Genomic DNA, 20,906 nt, shown 5'->3' with positions numbered 1-20,906 from the left:
CATTAGTGGATTGCATAAGAAGAAGAAGATTATTAATTCTTCTTCCTCCTCCTCCTATAGGAGTAATAAAATGATTGCTTTGATTTTGTCAGAATTCATTTTTCTACGTATACCCTTCGTGAGAACAAACGTCAAACTAAAAACTGAAACTATTTTGAGAGCGACAGAATATTATGCTAACAAACCGACTTTACTCAAATCTGCCGTGCGTCGAGTACAACAGATTCTGCTGTACGCGTATGCCGTGCGTCGCTCACTGTTCTAACAAACCATGGCTTAAAGTGTACTAGTACATGATTTTAGAACCAAAAATAATGATAATTTTATTTGCCAGCAAGTGAGCCAATACTACAATAATTTCATCTTAGTATTGCCATCTAGGAAATCTATCGAAAACAATTGAAATAAAATAAAAAATTTATGATAATATTTTATTAAACTAGTCTCCAAAATACTTATAATGTAATTCCAGAATACCAAGTATTTTCTTTTTAATAATATTCTTGACATCATCTTTAAGACTGGAGTAAGTAATAGGTTCGAAATCCTCATTATCTGGATCAAGCTGATCAACTGTTATTAATGGGATTCCACCAATAGCAACCAGCAATGGCATTATCGAATATCTCTTAAAATGGTCTAAGAGAGTCAAAAATGGAAACTTCGTTGGATCACTTCCTATCCTTCCCACGAAGTTACAAAATTCCCTATAGTAATATTCTACGTAAGTTTCAAAATTTTGATGTATGTCTTCGGAATAGATAAAATACAGGAAATATGCCAAATCTAGTACGGGAGAATGAACAGTTGACATCTGCCAGGATATAAACTTTAGATCTTTTACAACGTCCGGATTGTTCCTCTGAAAAATAAATTTAGATTAGATTTTGAAAATTAGAACTTTTACACAAGGGTACACAGAGACACAAGGGTATACGAATGTGTAGACACAAGGGTATACAGAGGTGTATATAATGCGGATCTGACCATTATCTACTAATATCTCAAACCCATATCTCCTTCAAACATGGAATAAATGAAACATCGAAGGAGGATAATGAAGAAATAATCAAAAAGTCAAAATTTAAACTAACTGGGCTATATTACGAGAGCACCAGGGCCCAGAGCACGCCAAATAGAACGCCACAAAATAGACGTCACAAAATATTGCTGACGTCACAAAATAGAATTTCATAATGGGAGAATCGACGGTTGCTAGGCAACGTGACGTCAGTAAAATAGAATTCTATTTGGCGTGCTCCCGCACCAGGTCCCTATACCAGAGCAGACTGGACCAAAAACTTGATAAAATTGACCCGACATTTAGCTCCAATACAATATACGACAAAACACCATTTGCGATATAAGGTCGATTCGCATTTTACGTAAAGTCACCGTCCCGTCGTGAACCGGTAACGTCTCGTCAAAATATTCTGTAGTGTATTTTAAGCCAGAACGTTACGTGATGGTGCTGGCATCCTGGCTTAAGCAGGAAACCCATTATGAACGACCGGCACGGCACAGGACAGTCCAAATTCATTTGTATAGTTTTAAATGCAACGTAACCCATTATGAGCGGCCAGCTCATAGCTGTGCCGTGCCGGGCGTTCATAATGGGTTTCCTGCTTTAAACTACACTACAGAATATTTTGACGGGACGTTGCCGGTCCGTGACGGGACGTTGACGTTCCGTAAAATGCGAATCGACCTTAAGGAAGCAGTCAGTGAAGCATTCATCGAGCCAAGCTCTGATTATCTGTACCTTGGGACGAGACTCCAACAAAGTGGAAGGACAGAATTCGAAATAAAGGAAAGAATTATTAAAGGAAAGAAAGTAATAGGAATGAGTGAAAAATAATTTCGACAACGAGTCCAGTAATCTGTTAACCGAGGTACAGTAGTACCAAGCGGCTCCCCTAGGAGAACACTCCAATAATGCGTCGCAGATTACGTTAATGAAACGTGGTCATTTTGTACTCTAAAACCGAGTAAGGTATAACAAAAAAGAAAATAATCGTTTTCGTTTTGATTCAATTCGAGTCTCTTGCCATCCTCTGACACCTGATGTTTCGGAATCTATAGATAGATTTCGAAAATATTACATTAGATAGTGTCACACCTTTAGACGTCTGTGACAGAAGTATTAAGTATTTTATAAAATTCTCCTCTCACAGTGACAGTTGTTGTACTCCTCCGATACGTCTTAAGGTGGGAAACATTAGGTTTGTTCTAGCAAACAGTCAAACTAGTCAGAAACCGTCAGCAAACAGTTGATCAGTGAGAGAACATAATACAGTCACCAGTGCTATCCCCTCTACTCGCGCTGGTCCACTATTCGCTGATGGTTTCAAACCGTTTGACACTGATGCTAGAACAAACCTTATGTAATGTAATGTGCATTTATATGTTTATATCGATAATTTCCACCTTTACTAGTTTCATCTCTCTTTACTTCACACTGTATTATGTGTTCCATCTTTTGCTTTATTTTGCCGGTTATTAGCGCGCTCATCACTGTATTTAGAACTTTTACAAAAGTTGGTCTATCGAAATAACCGGTTCATTCGTCCGAATCATTATTTAATATTAGTGATTTTTCTTGAATTTGCTTACTAAAACCGAGCTTACAGAGTCTAAACTTGTTTCCACTAAAAAACAATAACATTTTAATTAAACACAGTTTTCTTACTGCATGTAATTTCGAAGCTGTACAAGAAACTATTGCTGAAAAGGCTAAAACCTCGCATAGACACTAAAACGCCCACACAAATTTGGGTTTCAAGAAAGTTGAATGACGTTCAGCAATGTCACCAGTTTATTGGAACATTAACCACAAACTATTAATAATGACACTTCTGTTCATGTGGAGGACCTCAGCAACGTCTCTTTGACTTCTGTCAGCTTGAATCATCTCGATATCATGCCACTGCGTTTCGCGATTTACATAATGTGTCTCCATTATTGTCAATTGCAAATCTAAATAAAAATGCACATAGACATCGAAAATCAAGTAGGTGCCAATAAACAAATATTAGATACTTTTTATCTCTTTATAGGCAAAAAACGCATATTGAAGTTTTGTTAAATTTTTGATAGCCATTCTTATTAGCATTACCGTCCAAGTTGGTACAATAATCGAAAAACCTACAAAAATGATTAAAAACATAAATTTATTTTTTATTATTATTTTTTTATTTATATAAATATGCTTCAACCTCAAAGGATCATTGGCGCAATACAATTAAAAGGTTTACAATTTATTTACTACATTTATAGAATACAAGTATGATGTCAAATTATTCATATCAGTTCCGTCACTTAATATTGCTTGTAAGGTGTCTTGTAGTTTATATTGAAGTCTCTCCATGCAATACAGAGGACACTCCAGTAAAATGTGGCGAACAGTGAGCACAATATCACATACGTACCACTGTGGTTTTACTTCACTCTCCAGCAGATGTTTATGCGTGATGGCGATGTGGCCTATTCTCAGACGAGAGAGAATGGTTTGATGTAATCGCTTATTTGGGGTTGATTTCCAAGGTAGTATTGAATGTTTTACTTCTCGCAGTTTGGATGTTGATTGATTCCACTTCGTTTGCCAAGCATTGATTACCAAGTTCTTGATTACAGGTTTTACATCTAGATGCAGCTTCCGTGCTTAATACTGCTAATTTTGCCAATGAATCTACTTCTTCATTACCAGCAATTCCGATATGTGATGGAATCCATACAAAGTTGACATTGATATTTATAGTTTGCAATTGGTGTAATGCTGATTTAATGAGTAGTAGACTTGAATAAAGAGGATATAGGTCATTTAAGGCAGTTACAGAACTTAGGGAATCCGTAATAATGACAGGATTTTTCATGTTATTTTCTACCTACCACAAAATTTATTGCGTTGAGGATAGCGGTTAACTCGGCTGTATAAATTGAAGTTAATTTCGGGGGTTTAATTAATATTTTAGTTTTATTGAACATAAATGCTGCTCCCACTCCCTCCATGGTTTTAGAGGCATCGGTATATAATATAATATTATGATTACTGTATGTCTTGAGTCCTTGGAGGGCATATTACGTAGGTTCCACTAGATAATAGAGAAAGTCATTGTTTATCTTTTTCAAATTCATTTTCGAATTCGGTGTTTGTGTCTGGTTGTATGAATTTAAGTATTTTGTTTCGAAGTCTGGTGCATCTAGATTTTGATTTCTTATTTGGTAAATTTTCGTGTAGTTGACTTAAAATATTCAATAGGCTTTCGAGATCGTTTGTATGAAAATTTTCCAATATATCTACGAATGTTTCATAAGATATTGAATGTGTTACTGAAGTATCGTCATACATTAGTCTAGCTGAATTTTTTATATCTTCCATTACTTGAATTGATCTTGTATCTGTGATTGAAGACTTTGGCTTTTTTAATTTTGGAGCTGGAAGGGAGCTGTTTTCTGGAGTATCATTTGGGGGAGGGCTTATAATTTCAGAAATAGTTCGTTTGTTTGAAGGAGGATCGTGTGATATTTGTTGGGTGTCAGTACTCTGTGTAGCATGAGTAGCGGGTAAAATATGAATATTAGGTTTAGTCGATAGTGTAGGAGTAAACGAAGATATAGTTTGCGTTCGGGGAATGTATTCATTGTTTATTTGATCAGTTGAGGTAGTTGGAGCGGTTGAAGTAGTTGGAGCAGCATTTTGTATTTGAGATGTTTGGGTTTCCGAAACAGTTGGACAATTTTCAGCCGAATGTCCCGCATGTCTGCTGGATGCCAATTATTATTGTCATCGATAAGTTTTAAAAGTAGGGTCCTGTCCCTTTGATACCAGAACTGATAGCAGGTAGGTATAAAAAGTTGTTGCTATATATCCAAAATTGATTACTGTCTACTTGGATTTAGCGTAAATGTTAATTATTTGGATTAAATAATAATCTGTACTCACAGTTTTTATACTTGCCGTAAGAACAATCACTTAGATTCACTCTTTACCTAAAACTAGAATTACTTTGTTGCTTTTTAACACTTAAAAACTAATTTTATTTTTGAGCTTGTTTTAAGCGTACGACTCGTTCGATTTCTAATTAGGAAGTCAAAAATTTATTTTTGTATTTGCAGCTGACATTGATTTAAAGCTATTATTAATATAGGTGTTCCCTAGATTATTTTGATCTGTGTATTTGGGTAAGATACAGGGTGTTTCATCAATAATTGTCCATATAGTAACTGGACAAACCTTAGCACAAAATACGAAGATTTAACCTAAAACACTTAAATATAATGTGGTTCCTTACTGAGTTACAGGGTGTTTTATCTATAAATGTAAAAATTATTTTTCCTCGCCATTTTAAAACTATTCGACGTATCCTTTTCATAGTTGGCAAGAAGTATGGGTACTGTACAAACTTCTAAATTATGTTAAACAAACGTTTCTGTCTATTACCAGAGGCGTACGATGGGGGAAAGTGAATGGTTGACCCTTTCCAAATTCTACGCCACTGACGGAATTGCTATTTTAGTCCAATATTTGGATTTTTAAATACTGTCTATGAAAATAATGTACTCTTTATTCGTAACCATAAAGTCACTACTTTTCGAGATATTTGAAGTTAAAAATTCAACGGCACAGCTATTTTGGTTAATGTATTGTGCCCCTTCATTTTTAACATCAAATATCTCGAAAAATAATGATTTTTTCGTTACGAATGAAGAGTATATTATTTACATAGAAAGTATTGGAAAATCTAAAAGTTGCGCTAAAATAGCAATTCCATCAGTGGTGTCGAATTTGAAAAGGGTCAACCATTCACTTTTCCCTGTACACCTCTGGTAGTAGCCAGAAACATTTATTTAACATCTAATAGTAGGGTGTAGACTATCTACACTTTTTGACAAGTATGATAAGGATATTTGAGATACTTTTAAAGTACTGGCACAAAAAAATTTTAAATTCTAAATCAAACATACCTATTAAATAAAGATTAACTAGGTATTTGTATCCTGTACTTTAAAAGTATTCGACATATCCTTATCATACTTGGTAGAAGGTGTAGGTACTGTACACCATACTAAAATATGTTAAATAAACCTTTCTGGCTACTACCAGAGGCGTACAACAGGGGAAAGTGAATGGTTGACCCTTCCCACGTTCTACTCCACTGGAGGAATTACTATTTTAGTACAATTTTTTGATTCTACAACACTTTTTATGTAAATAACATACTCTTCATTCGTACCGATAAAATCATTAGTTTTCCAGATATTTGAAGTTAAAAATGAAGGGGCACAATACATTAACCAAAATAGCTGTGCCGTTGCATTTTCAACTTCAAATATCTCGAAAACTAATGACTTTATCGTTACGAATGACGAGTACAATATTTTCATAGAACATTTGGAGAATCCAAATATTGGACTAAAATAGCAATTCCGCCAGTGGCGTAGAATTTTGAAAGGGTCAACCATTCACTTTCCCCCGTCGTACCTCTGGTAATAGCCAGAAACGTTTGTTTAATATAATTTAGTAGTTTGTACAGTACCTATACTTCCTGCCAAGTATGAAAAGGATACGTCGAATAGATTTAAAATGCTAAGCAAAAATAGTTTTTAAATTTTTTGATAACCTTTAGGTAACTCAATAAGAAACCATATTTTATTTAATAACCCAGTAAATGACCGCTTTGGAGTGTAATTTTCAGGGGCAACTCCGAATTGCATGAAAATTTGGATTTAGGTTCTACTTAACCTCCACTTCAAAGTTGAATTTGTGCAGTTGGTTGCTTTTGCTTGGGGGATGACAGTCATCCCTTCTCGGAGGTGAAAAAATGTATGTTTGAAATAAGCCCGGAAATAGATAAATTGACTGATTACGAGTATAAGCAACTTTCGTTCTATAGAGTTTTTTATGTAAATCAATACCTTTCGACTTATTTGCGATTGAAAATGTTTATTTTTTGACAAAAAAACTACGTTTTCAGACGGTTTTCCCCAATAACTCAAAAAGTAAATATTTTATCGAAAAAAATATTCTTGGCAAAAGTGTAGCTTATATAAAAACGAAAAAAATGTATCAGTAAAGTCTCTAAACCGAGTAAAAGCAAAGTTGTAGCTGATGAAAAATACGTTCATATTCGTCTAATTCCAAACCGACTATTTCAACGTGAAATCACCGAAAAATTAAGGATTTTTCGGGAATTACTTTTTAACATTTTTTAAAGTGTTTAAGAGATTTATTTTTATTTTTTACAAACGTTTCTAGCATCAAAAATAAACAAGATACGCTGAAAAAAATATTGGCCCCTACCTTTTGGTAAAAAAATCGTGAAAATATGCCTCTATTTAGCACCCTAAATAAAATTAATCGTTACCGCTTTACCATTTACTTTAAATGTATGTGTATTGTTTATATGATCTATAAGTTTGACCGGTATGAAGTGCCTATTTTTTTAAAAATTTGGTTTTATGTTAAAAAAATTTTTCCTAAAAATTTTGAAAAAATTTCCTTTTTTCAAAATAACTTAAAAAGTATAAGTGATACAAAAAATTTAAAGCAGTAAAAATGTAGGTTTTGCTGTTATAAATATCTAGTTTTATTTTGTTTTCTGTGAGATAAAAATTGGTTAAGATATGGCTGTTCAAACTTTGTATACACTCGTGATTAGTGGCTCATTCGATAAGTAAAGTAAATTGTTTGTAAAGCGGTAACGTTTTTTGGGAAACTAAACACGGGGACATTTTCATGATTTTTTTACCAAAAAAAAGGGCAGCCAACTTTATTTTGGGAGTAAATTGCTTAATTTTAATGCTAGAAACTTTTATAAACAATTAAAATAAAGATTTCTTTAAACACATTAAAAAGTTTAAATGGGTTTTCCCGAAAACTGCTTTATTTGTTGATTATCACTGGTAAACACATAGTTTGCTGCCGGAAATTTTTTTACTGTTTCTAGGTAATTTGGGTCTGCTGAATCCAAAAATGCCACCAGATTTGCTCCATCAGATCGTTTTTAGAAAATACGACAACAGATCATATTTCTCACATGTAGGGTAATTTAACGCAGCACTACCTACATAAATATATTATATAGTGCTGCTACCCATGAAATAAACAAAACACGAATAAAAAGTAAGATATTTATTGTACAACAAAAATCATCACACATATCTGCCAAAAAAACTTAACTTTTCATCTAACCTAACCAGCGTCGCAGCAAAAATGTGTTATTCAGCTTTACCTATAAATTTCCCTTTATATGATTTTCTTGATTACCCCATCTCCCCTGATACCTCTCTTCCATCGTTTTGATATCTTGGTGGAAGCGTTCCCCTTGTTCCTCGTTAAGGTCTCCAATATTTTCTGGGAAACGGTCTAAGTGGCTGTAGAGGTATTTTAATTCTTATATGACAACCGTATTTGTTAAAAATTTTGAGCATTTCTTCCACTCTAATGCCCAATTGGTATACTTCCATATTTGTTGCCATTATGTAGAAGGACACACTTTAAACTTCGTTTAAAAAGATGCCAGTGATCTGGTGTATTATTACATTATTACATCTGGTGTAATATTATTATGTATACTCCGATACACCCATTTCTTCTAACAGTCCTTTAATGTTGTTATAAAAAACCATATCATCTTTCTGAGAAAAAAAGGCAAAAGATGTTTTTCTCTATTACGGTAGTATGTAATTTTGGTGTTTGGGTGAAGAACATTCTTTTCTTTTAGTCTGGAGGCAAGCATCTCAAGAATCCTTTGGAAGGTTCAAATCTCTGATAAGATCGCTTAGCTCTTCCTGAGTAAGCGCTCAGGACGTGTTGAATCCCCTTCAAAATCATTATGGTCTTTCTCAAATCTATTAGTCTGTAGTTCATCAGATAACATTTCGACATTATCCTTTGGTAACGTAGCTGCTAAATATTGGAATGGGTACCTATCTGCTTAAGCTGATGGGGAATTGGTCTTATTGCTGAATCGAGGCTATGATGGTCTTTGCTGAATTGTCAAAATTATTTTTTGGTTCCCTCCATACCATTGGAATACCAAAATTTAAACATTTTCGTTGTCATGTCGTCCACCGTCGCAAGTTTTCAAGACAAGTTTTGCACACTACATGTGAAGCCCAGGATTTATCTTGATCTCCTAAATGAATACCAAAATAGGCTTTATATGCCCTTTTGTCCATTTGTCCATTTGTCTTAGAATTTCTTATCTTAAGTTTTAAAGGCAGATCACATGCTATGATTTTTTTTTGTGACGGATATTCTTGAGTTGGGGTTGATTTCATGTAATCGAATGAACTATCTTTCAGTAAAGTCGTCCCAGGAACGCAACTCATAAATATTGGCAATATCATTTTAAAGTCTTCTACTTTAAAATGTATCATATGTATCTGAATTGCCGATATAAATGAGTCAAATTAAATAAATTATTAGAAGAATTTTTTTTACTAAGCAACAACATTTTTGTTTATATTAATAGTATTTTGTATTTTGACAACGGCACCCGATTTGGGCGTCGAAACGTTAATAAAAATCATTTTTTTAATAATATTTTGGCTTATTTCCCATTCTAAATAGTTAAAATTGTAAAAATGCCACAAGAAAATAGCTTCAGAACAACATTAAGTTTCTTTATAAACATATTGAAATTATAGTGGTGGAATATACAGAAATGTAAGAATATTTAAGTATTTGATGAGTATGTTATATCTCGAAAACTAGAGCTGATACAAAGAAAAGGTTTGTATTTTTGGGATCAGCAGAGATGAATTAACTAAAATCAGTTGAGTTTTTTTCGGCAGCAAGACAAAATTTTTTTTTTGTTGGACTGTGTTATTTATTACACGATGAAATATTCGATTTGGAATTGGACGAATAAAAATCTATTTTTCATGAGGTACAAATTTGCTTTTGCTATATGTATATAGACTTTACTAATACACAAGTCTTTTTGTTTTTTTCTAAGTTACACTTTTGTTAAAAATATTTTTTTCGATAAAATATTTACTTTTTGAGTTATTTGCGAAAACCCGTCTGAAAACGTAGTTTTTTTGTAGAAAAATAAACATTTTCAATCGCAAATAGTATTGACTTCCATAAAAAACTCTATAGAATGAAAGTTGCTTATAATCAGTCAATTTGTCTATTTCCGTACTTATCTTGAACTTATGTTTTTTCACCGACGAGAAGGGGTGACTGTCACCCCCCAAGTAAAAGCAACCAACGGCACAAATTAAACTTTGAAGTGGAGGGTAAGTAGAACCTAAATCCCAATTTTCATGTAATTCGGAGTTGCCCTTGAAAATTACACGGTATCGCCGTATTTCCCGTTAATTTACTGGGCTATAAGTATTTTAGCGTTGTTTTAGGATAAATCTTCGTATTTTGTGCTAAGGTTTCTCCAGTTACTATATGGACAATTATTAATAAAACACCCTGTATATTAGATACTAGGCTACGCTGGAAATCCCATGTTCAAAAGGAAAGAGAACAGCTCAACATCAAGTATAGTAAAACATATGAGCTATTTGGAAGACAATCCATCCTGACAATATACAACAAAATACTTTTATATAAACAGATTCTAAAACAGATATGGACATCCAGCTGTGATTTGAGTTAGCAAGAGTAATTTAGATTTTCCAGCGATTAAAAAACAAAGTGCTAAGGAGCATTGTCGGCGCTTCTTGGTCCTATAGGAACACTGACCTCCATGATACCGTTGATTGAGATATTGGGGGACCTCCCAATACTATAATCAATGATGATACCTATAAATGGATACTGTTAACAAGACCATTGAAAAATTTGCCAAGACTCACGAAAAATGACCAATGTTGAGGCCATCCAGCTCCTTGAGGACACTGTCCTCTTAGAAGAATCTTCTTCTTCTTCTTATAATAGGCCTCGGCCTGTTCCTTACCGATTTTGAGCTTGTATTCGTAGCTGTGATGTTGACTGCCAGCTATCTCGCCACCTTTTAAAGGGCCTTCCTATTGGTCTCTTGCCTGTTGGCTTCGAATCCCTGGCTATACGGGCTATTCTCTCGCCACAGTATAAAGAGGGACAGTAAAACCACTTCTCTGTCAGCACTTTGATCTCAAGAAGTATTACCGGCAATACGCAATTGATAATAATTCACCAGTGGTGGATGCGGGTTTTCCCTGTTAAAACCCGTACGTTTCTATGCGACTAGCAATGCGAGAGTGGGGCACAAGCGACTAAGAACATTGCGCGGTCGCCATGCGCGACTACAGATTTTACTTCCAATTTTTCGGAGAGTGGTTCTACTGTCCCTCTTTATACTGTGCTCTCGCTGTCCATTCTCGTCACCTGCTGATTCCACTCTCGTCGCCTCTGTCTTCCCCACCGTACTATATCTTGTATGTTACAGAGATCTCTTATTCTGTCGTTCGGTATTCTGTCTCTCAGTGTTTTCCCAGTTATTGACCTCAGCGTTCTCATTTCTGATGTTCTCAGTATCCTCTTGGTTTCTGCTGTGTCACATCTTGTTTCTATCGCGTATGTCACGATCGGTCTTACACATGATTTGTATATGCGTACTTTCACTTCCAGTCTCATATCTTTGTTTCTCCAGATGATATCCCTCAGACATCCTGACACGTAATTGGCTTTATTTGCTCGATTTCGGACGCTCTCTTTAACATCTCCATAACTACATATTTCGATTCCCAGATATTGGAATCTCGAGACTTGTTCAATTAGTTCGTTGTTAATTACTAATTTGCATCTTATGGGTTCCCTTGACACTACCAGGGATTTTGTCTTAGCTGTTGATATTTTCATGTTGTAGTTCTTCGCCATGTGCCATGGACATGTGCAGAGAATGCCAGAACACCGTCTGCCCAAACAGATTCTAGATTGGTCACCAAATGGAAAAAGAAAAAGAGGCCGACCCAGAAAGAGCTGGAGAGAAGGAATAGACAGAGAGATCCGAGAGAGAGGTTTAGACGAAGACCTTTGGGAAGATAGAGATGCATGGAGATTGGGCATCGGAAGACGTCGGAGGACGATTTAAACCGATTATATATATATATATATATATATATATATATATATATATATATATATATAGTTCTTCGCCACTGTATTGAAAGTTTGTGCCATTCGCTGTAGGTTATCCTCGTTATCGGAGATTAAGATTGCGTCGTCAGCATAACAGAGGATTTTTATTTGTTTTTCCGCCATCTTATATCCTTTTCCAGTACCTTTAATGTTTTCTATGATTTTGTCCATGAATAAATTAAAAAGCAATGGGCTCAAGCTATCCCCATGTCTGATTCCCGAGTTGATTTCTACTTCCGATGTTAGTTCATTCTCGACTTTTATTCTGGTTTTTCTCCTTTAGCAATCTTAGCACATCTTAGAAGAATCAAGAGGAAGAAACCCTTCTACTTAGTTAAATGAAAAGTAGAGTAGGTACAGTTCGAATGATGATAAAATTTAATATTCCTTCAATAAACTAACATAACCTAAGGCATACTAAAAAGTTTGTTCCTTAGTCTCCAGTTTCTAGTAATAATTGAGGCTATCGAAAGAAGTTGCTCATTGATCATATTGTTTGATCACATGGCAAGTAATGTTTTTAAGCATCTTATTGGTTTTTCAATCACATTTTTATCAGTAGCTAACATAAGATACGCAGACGATATACTGGTATTAGCTGACAGTTCTGAAGCTCTCCAAGAGTTAACGAATAAGTAAGTCAGAGATATGGACTTTTACTAAAAACTAATAAAACAAAATGTATGCTCTAAGAAGGAACAGCCATTTGGACGAATCAGTGTGAACAGTGAACGGTCAACAAATAGAAAGAGTAAAAACATACCTTGGTACGAACGTCAATGAAAATTGGGATCATTCTCTAGAAATCAAATCTAGGATAATGACAGCAAGATCTGCCTTTCAAAAAATGGCTAAGCTATTCAAATGGTATGATTTATCAATACCCATAAAAATCAAGTTAATACGATTAGGGGAGTGCATATAGATTTTCACTTCGGAAAAAATCAAACAAGATAAAACTTTTTGTAATTTCATTTAGAAATGTTTAATAAATAACATATCAAAAAGTTCTACTAGAGAAGTGGGTGCTTCATTTTTTATTAAACAAATGAACTGCGAAATTAGATGTTTTTTAAATAACTCCGAAAATATAAATTTTAGAAAAAAATTGACTTGACCATTGAAAAATTCAGAAAATTTTACAAAAAAAAACCTTATATAAAGATTTTTCTAAAATTAAATCTGTAGGATCTATAGTTTTTTATTTATAACGCTAAAGTCACCCTTCTCACAAACATTGGCGCGCTGTAAACTCGCGTACGACAAAGTGCACGGTTGAGTTATTTTAATGTAATTCTTTAACTGATCGATCAAATGAAATTTTAGAAATTAAACATGAAAGAAGAATAATTGCCTAAGCTATCTTACGGTTATAATAAAAAGAAATAAAATGTATGGGCATAAGTACGGTGTGGGCTTAAAGTGATATTTACATGAATTTTGTTTAAAAATGATTTAAAAATGTGTAACTAATACAATTTTTCTTATAAAACTCTCAATTTTGCACAACTTACCTTTCAAACATCTTACTAAACGATGATTTGTTCAAAAAAAATTTTAAAAATTTAATTCAAATGATACGACGTCTCAAAAAATGTAATTTTTGAAAACTTGATAGTTTTACAGAATTAACACCACTTTTAAGACGGTATTACTCAAGTTTGAACCAGGTCTATTACAGTTTTGTAGGTGTCTTTTAAAGCTTAGGATGTTGTCTTTAAAATTTACTAAATTATTTTACTTTAGAAATGAATTACACTATTTCTTTTTGAGAAAATTAAGAAAGATAACAAAAATGTAATACAAAAACCGAAAATTACCACCTAAAAAGATTTTTATACAAAGTGATCAAAACTTTTTTCTGTAAAACATACCTAAAATACATTTAATAATAAGCTTCAACAATAATAAATATTCAACAAAAAAATTTTTTAGCTCTTATTCAGTATGTCTGCGTAACTTGGAACCTATTGATAACTTTTTTATTATTAGTCTTACGAAAAAAAGTTATTCTTAATAAAATACTTTGCATCATATATGATCTAAAATACAACCATCAAATATAAAATTTTATTATTATACGTGGTATGTCAAAAAATATGAACTTCACTCAAGAGTAAAGTACCTCTATAATTCAAAATTGTTATTAAGAAAAATTGTTTGGAATTAAAAAGTATGTTTCAGTGTTCAATTACGTCCTTCTAATTAAAATATTGTGAATAATAAAAGCACTTAACTCTTAAGAAAAATTCATATTTTTTACATACATCGTATAAAACTGAAAAAATTTGATATCTGATGGTTGTATCTTAGATTTTAGACCAGGTAGAGTATTTTATGAAGAATAACTTTTTTTCGTAAAATTGGTAATAAAATAGTTACAATAATTGAAATAAAATGATAATGAGTATTCGTAATTTGAGAAAAAATTGAAATTTTTTTCGATTAGAATGATGTAATTGTATATTAAAATATAGCTTTTAATTTCAAACAACTTTTCATAATAGCATTTTTTGATATTCTGGAATATAAAGTTGTATAAAGGGACTTTACTGGAAAGAAATTCATATTTTTGACATAACTCGTATAAAATTGATAAAATTTAATATCTTATGGTTGAGTTTTAGATTTTTGACTATCCAGAGTATTTTATGAAGATTAACTTTTTTCCGTAAAATTGAGAATAACAAAGTTTTCCATGTGGTTCCTAGCTACGCAAACATACTGTATAAGAGCTTCTGTATAAGAATTTTCAAATTGTAATGCCATATTCGGATTCAGCACAACCAAAAACACAATAGAAATATATTTGATCAATGTAAAATGATGAATTCAACGATATTTTTAAAATGATTTATACAAAACAATAATTGTTATTGTTTAAACAATTAATAAACAATTAGCGGTCAAATCCGCGAGTAGAACTTTTTACTTTAATATGTATACAAACTCTTGTTTGAATTATTCCGAAACAATGCATGTTTTCGTTCTAATTGCACTCCCCTAGATGTTATATCTTTCCTATACGGTTGTATGGAATCAAGTGGTGGACTCTCATAGACGCCACCTACGAGAAAATTGAGGTTTTCGAAACGTGTCTTTATCGTCGAATCCTGAAGGTATCGTACACCGATCACGTTACTAATCAGAGTGTTTTATTGAGAATGCAAAAATAAAAAGAACTGTTATCCTCAACAATGACAGCCAAAACCGAATACCTCGGTCACATCATTAGGAACAGCGAGATTTGGACTACTGCAACTGATCGTACAGGGAAAGTACAAGGAAAACGTGGACCAAGAAGGCGAAGTATTTCATGGCTGAAAAATCTACGTACATGGTTCAGCACAACAACCACAAATCTTTTCATAGCAGCAGTGTGCAAAGTACAAATTGCCATGATGGTCGCCAACATCCAAATCGGATAGGCACTGCAAGAAGGAGACTTGGTTTTTATTAAAAAACACCTTAGCAGTATGTAAGTTAAGCGAGAGAAGGCAGTGAAAGCTGTATCATCTTTGAATGTGCAGAAATTTATTAAAGTACCCAGCACAAACCTTATGAAAATTAGGTCCCAGTGGATTTCGTTCATACTTTGGGAAAATACTCTTTGAAGTATCCTGATAAAAAGTTCTTATGGGCACAACTCAATCGTATGAAGGATTTTCAGGATATACAGGCACAAACTCGGAAAATTATAAGATTTACTGGGTATTCCAATTCCCTGAGTTACTGGTTATCTGGCAACATGTAGAAGTTTGGATCAAGGAAAAGTACTAGTAGTCTAGGATTTTTTCCTGGCTATCCAATGGCGACCTTAACTTTGACCTTGACCTTAAACGAACGTCATCTTCTAGAGTTTCGAGGGTTTTCATCATTAAATTGATATATATATATATATATATAAACAGATTACTCATGGGTTTTTGGGATCGCTAAACACGAATATGCCATCATAATTGACCTCCGGAGGACGTGGTATCCAGGGCCACTGCAAGGGACGTCATCTTCTAGAGTTTCGATGGTTTTCGGCATTTAATTGATGCAAATGAATTACTGGAGGGTTTTTTGAGGTCGCTAAACACGAATATGCCACCAGAACCGACTCCCGGAGCACCTGGTTTCCAAGGTCAATGAAAAGGGCTCCTGGAGTTTCGAGGGTCTTTGGTACTGCATTAATTCAAACGGATTAGTTATAGGTTTTTGGGGTTGCTGAACACGAATGCGTCATCAGCACAGACACGGGAGCACCTGGTGCCTAAGACAGGTTATCTTCTGGAGTGTCGGAGGAATCTAATGGATTACTCTTAGGTTTTTAACTCCAGAAGGAAACCTGTCTTGGGCACCAGGTGCTCCTGTGTCTGTGTGGATCACGTATTTGTGTTCAGCAACCCCAAAAACCTATAACTAATCCATTTGCATTAATGTAGTACCAAACACCCTCGAAGCACCAGGAGCGCCTTTCATTGACCTTGGAAACCAGGTGCTCCGGGAGTCGATTCTAGTGGCATATTCGTGTTTAGCGACCTCAAAAAATCCTCCAGTAATTCGTTTGCATCAATTGAATGCCGAAAACCATTAAAACTCTAGATGACGTCCCTTGCAGTGGCCCTGGCCACTACGTCCTCCGGAGGTCAATTCTGATGTCATATTCTTGTTTATCGATCCCAAAAACCCATGAAACATCTGTTTATATCAATATAATGTCGAAAACCCACGAAACTCTAGAAGATGACGTCCGTTGAAGGTCAAGGTTAAAGTAAAGGTCGTCATTGGATAGCCAGGAAAGAATCCTAGACTACTAGTACTTTTCCTTGGTCCAAACTTCTACATGTTGCCAGATAACCAGTAACTCAGGGAATTAGAATACCCAGTAAATCTTATAATTTTCCGAGTTTGTGCTTCTATATCTTAAAAATCCTTCATACGATTGAGTTGTGCCCATGAGAACTTTGTATCAGGATGCTTCAAAGAGTATTTTCCCAAAGTATGAACGAAATCCACTGGGACCTAATTTCCATGAGGTTTGTGCGGAGTACTTTGGTGAAAAACTATAAATTACGTACCTCGTATAAAATTAAAATATTATGATACCAGAAATCTCCGTGAATTATTACAGCTTCCTCAGGGACTTCTGACAACACTTTGTTAGCAATAGCGAGAAAGCCATCTTTTAAATCCTTCTCCATTTTCTCCTTCAGATCAAATCTTTTTTCTTCCATCAACATATCTGCAACAACTTGTAGACCTGTTTTTAAGTTATCTTCAAGATTTAAGGATGCAAGTAAAGATTTAATATCTGGTAACCACTTTGATAACAGTTCTTGAAACTCTTCGGTGCACTGATCAAATGCAGAAAAGGAAAGGGCATGAAATTCGGCCAATTGTCGTAAAATTACGTTAATTGTAATGGGTGAAAATGATCTACTATGAATCGGTTGGAATCCCATTGAAAACAAGTTATTATAAACTAACACATCCCTGTCATCTGTAGAAAACATCTTAAAACACATGGGAAAAGGAAAGGCAGGATATCTTACTTTCCTTTTCCTACATAATTGCATTAAAAAGCGTGTTATGTGTTGGAAAAGGTATTGCTCCCTTTTAAAAAATTGCCTTAAAACGTTGTCACTTTCACATTTTTCACTTATTTTAAGAGTTAAATCCAGACATAACTTGTTCTTCAGATAATCAACTCCCTTTATATGTGTCGAAACTATAAGCCGTTCACCTTCAAATCTGTACAAATTTGGCAATACTTTAAAATCTATTTTATATTCGAAAAAATTTGCATCTTCCACAGTTCTTTCGATGTACGAAAATATATCATTTTTGGTTTTTTCATCTAAAACTTTGTACATGTTGTAATGATATGAAAAAAGATCATAATTGGATCATTTTTGAAGGTGCGATAAGTGCGATAACATTTTTTACAAATTTTATCAACACAAAATTCAAATAATCGTTATCTAATATACAGTGTGTCAAAGCCAAATACTCTGGGCTAATTAGCAAAATTCATGGAAAAGTTATTTACCAGCAATTTTGTTGCTGGAATCGAATTATAAGATCCTATATTATAATAATATAGGTATGCAAAGTCCGCAGATAGTGTGCTACTTTTTTTATAAACAAAATGGCGCCGACAAATCGTATTTTTTTCAATTATTGCTCTATAACTCCGAAGATTTTTAACTTTAAGACTTTATAACAAAAACACCCAAATAAAAATTCACCGCAATTAGATTCTGTATAGAGATACGTTTTTCCGATTTGCTCCGACGAAAATTTTCCTCGGAAAATGCGAGTTTTCCCAACAAAATCTCTAATTTTCAAATAAAGTTTTAGGTAAGTAATTATTAATCAATAATTAAATAACTTAGTGACTCAAAGCTTTCTTGGTATAGATTGTAATTCCAGAAGCCGGTGAAAATTAAACGAATATTTTTTTTATTTTTTTTATTACTCCAATTTATTTAACAATCTGTTCCGTTAGGAACATTCAGTTAAAGTTATGATTTTCTTAGGTTATGACCTGTAGGTAAGAATTCCAATGAAAACTTTCCTTTCTAAATTATCAACAAATGTATAGATAGTACTACTAGTAAAATAAAGTAAAACTTAAAATAGTTCTAATTTATCTAAAATCTATTTGGTAAGTCAGTTGGTTTATAACGCTTAAGTCTGCGAACTTCACCCTCCGTGTTTAATAATTCACTCGCGAAATCATTTGGATGCGCACTAAGTCTTTCTTCATACTTTTCACTGTATTTGCTGATTTCTTCTTTGATGCTGGGAACTTTCAGGTCTCTCTCTATTATTGCGTTGGGGACGTACCTTGGAGCGTTTACTATTATTTTGAAAACGTTGTATAATTTCCAAGTTAGAGTTGCTGGCTGAGCCCCATAGCTGTATGGCATAGGTCCATAAGGGTTTAAGTATGTCTTTGTATACCACTAATTTATTTTCAATTGACAGTCTTGAATGTCTACCCAGAATCCAGTACATTTGTTGAAGTTTGAGTCCAAGTTGCTTTCTTTTGGTTAATATGTGTTTTCTCCATGTTAGTCTTTTATCTAGATGTATGCCCAGGTATTTGGTTGTATCTACTTGTAATAATTGTTTGTTGTTTATGTATACTGGTGGACAGCTCTCTCTTCGCATGGTAAATGTCATGTGGGTCGATTTTGTTTCATTAGCTCTTAGTTTCCATTGTTGTAACCATTTTTCTATTCTATTTAAGTGGGCTTGTAAGTTATGCGAAGCTCTTTGGGGGTCTGTGTGAGATGCGATAATACCTGTGTCATCCGCGAATGTTGCGACTGTTGTCAATCTAGTTGTAGGTAGGTCAGCAGTAAATAACAGGTATAGTAAGGGACCAAGTACGCTACCTTGTGGGACGCCGGATATTATTTTAAATAGTTCTGAGCGAGCATCTTGTTGTTTTACTAATGAGAAGCGGTCTGTCAGATACGATTTTATAATTAAATAATATTGATACGGAAGATTTTTCTTCAGCTTATGGAGGAGTCCTGTATGCCACACTCTGTCGAATGCTTGGCTGATATCTAGAAAAGCTGCACTACAGTACCTCTTGTTTTCTAGATCATTGCTGATTTGTTTGACTATACGATGTGTTTGCTCTATTGTTCCATGTTTGCTACGAAAACCAAATTGGTGTTTTGGAATTTTAAACGAATATTTTAGCAACAATTCAATTGTAAATTAACAATTCACGATCGCAATAATAACCAAAATAATCATGATACATTGATCAAACTTATAAAGATTATAAAGATGAGATGCTTTTTTAATATTTTATCGACAAAATATAAATTTTTCGTTTTTTTGCATAATCTTTAAATTTTGAAAAAAAAATAGTTATAATACGCTGGTCTAATTAGTAAAGTACAAAGAAAGGTTATTTATCAGCAATTTTATTGCTGGAATCGAATACTATGAACCTATATATTAATAATATAGGTATGCAAAATCCACAGACTACTACTTTTTTATGCTACTTTTTTTATTACCAAAATGGCGCCCCCAAATCGTGTTTTTTTCAATTATTGGTCTATAACTCCGAAGATTTTAACTTTACACCAAAAACACTCAAATAAAAATTCACCCCAATTTAATTCTACATAGAGGCATGTTATTCCCGATTTGCTCCGACGAAAATTTTCCTCGGAAAATGTGGGTTTTCCCAACAAAATCTCGAATTTTCAAATAAATTTTTTGGGCAAGTAATTATTTATAAATAATTAAATAACTTAGTGCAATAAAAGCTTTCTTGGTATAGATTATAACTGCAGAAGCCGGTGAAAATTAAACGAATATTTTAGCAACAATTCAATTGTTAATTAACAATTTACAGTCGCAATAACAACCAAAATAATCATGAGACATTGATCAAAATTAGAAAGATTATAAAGATGTGATATCTATTGAATATTTTGTCGACAAAATATAAATTTTTCATTTTTTTGCATAATCTTTAAATGTTTAAAAAAAATAGTTATAAACAAATTAACATTTCTCAGAAATTGTTTATTATATTATAATTTTAAAAAATACTTAAAATGCGTATTTCAAAGGTCTTGAAAATAAATTCTTTAAAATTTTTTCCAACTATTTTCAAAAAAGTTATTAAACAGAAAATAAACATACGATTACTCCGTTGTTTATAATTTGCTTTAATTGTTTCAAAGCTTAAAAGTGAGTTTATGGTACAAACTAATTACTCTCAAAAAATATCAAACATTAGTTCATTGGTTATATTTTAATCAAAGATTAAAAATGTTTTTTTTTTGTAATTTTTATC

The 20,906-nt window shown here is 33.4% G+C and overlaps 1 protein-coding gene across 1 annotated transcript; it reads right to left on the bottom strand.

Moving 5' to 3' along the window:
* Positions 1 to 417: 417 nt before the first annotated feature.
* On the bottom strand, positions 418 to 17,973 carry LOC126887524 (uncharacterized). The gene is made up of 2 exons (XM_050655155.1): positions 17,149 to 17,973; positions 418 to 862 (listed from the first exon to the last, which is right to left on the bottom strand). The coding sequence occupies exons 1-2, from the start codon at positions 17,941 to 17,943 to the stop codon at positions 440 to 442; spliced, it is 1,218 nt and encodes a 405-aa protein (XP_050511112.1). The 5' UTR covers positions 17,944 to 17,973; the 3' UTR covers positions 418 to 439.
* Positions 17,974 to 20,906: the final 2,933 nt, after the last annotated feature.

Source organism: Diabrotica virgifera, chromosome 6, assembly GCF_917563875.1.
Source record: "Diabrotica virgifera virgifera chromosome 6, PGI_DIABVI_V3a".
Classification (NCBI taxonomy): domain Eukaryota; kingdom Metazoa; phylum Arthropoda; class Insecta; order Coleoptera; family Chrysomelidae; genus Diabrotica; species Diabrotica virgifera.
Note: the sequence above shows the minus strand (reverse complement) of the source record. Positions and strands in the feature narration are given on the sequence as shown.

Coding starts and splice junctions, on each gene's coding strand:
- LOC126887524 (XM_050655155.1), bottom strand. CDS start 17,943: ATGTACAAAGTTTTAGATGAAAAAACCAAAAATGATATATTTTCGTAC. Junction 863..17,148: donor ATATTTTAATTTTATACGAG/GTACGTAATTTA, acceptor TTTATTTTTCAG/AGGAACAATCCGGACGTTGT.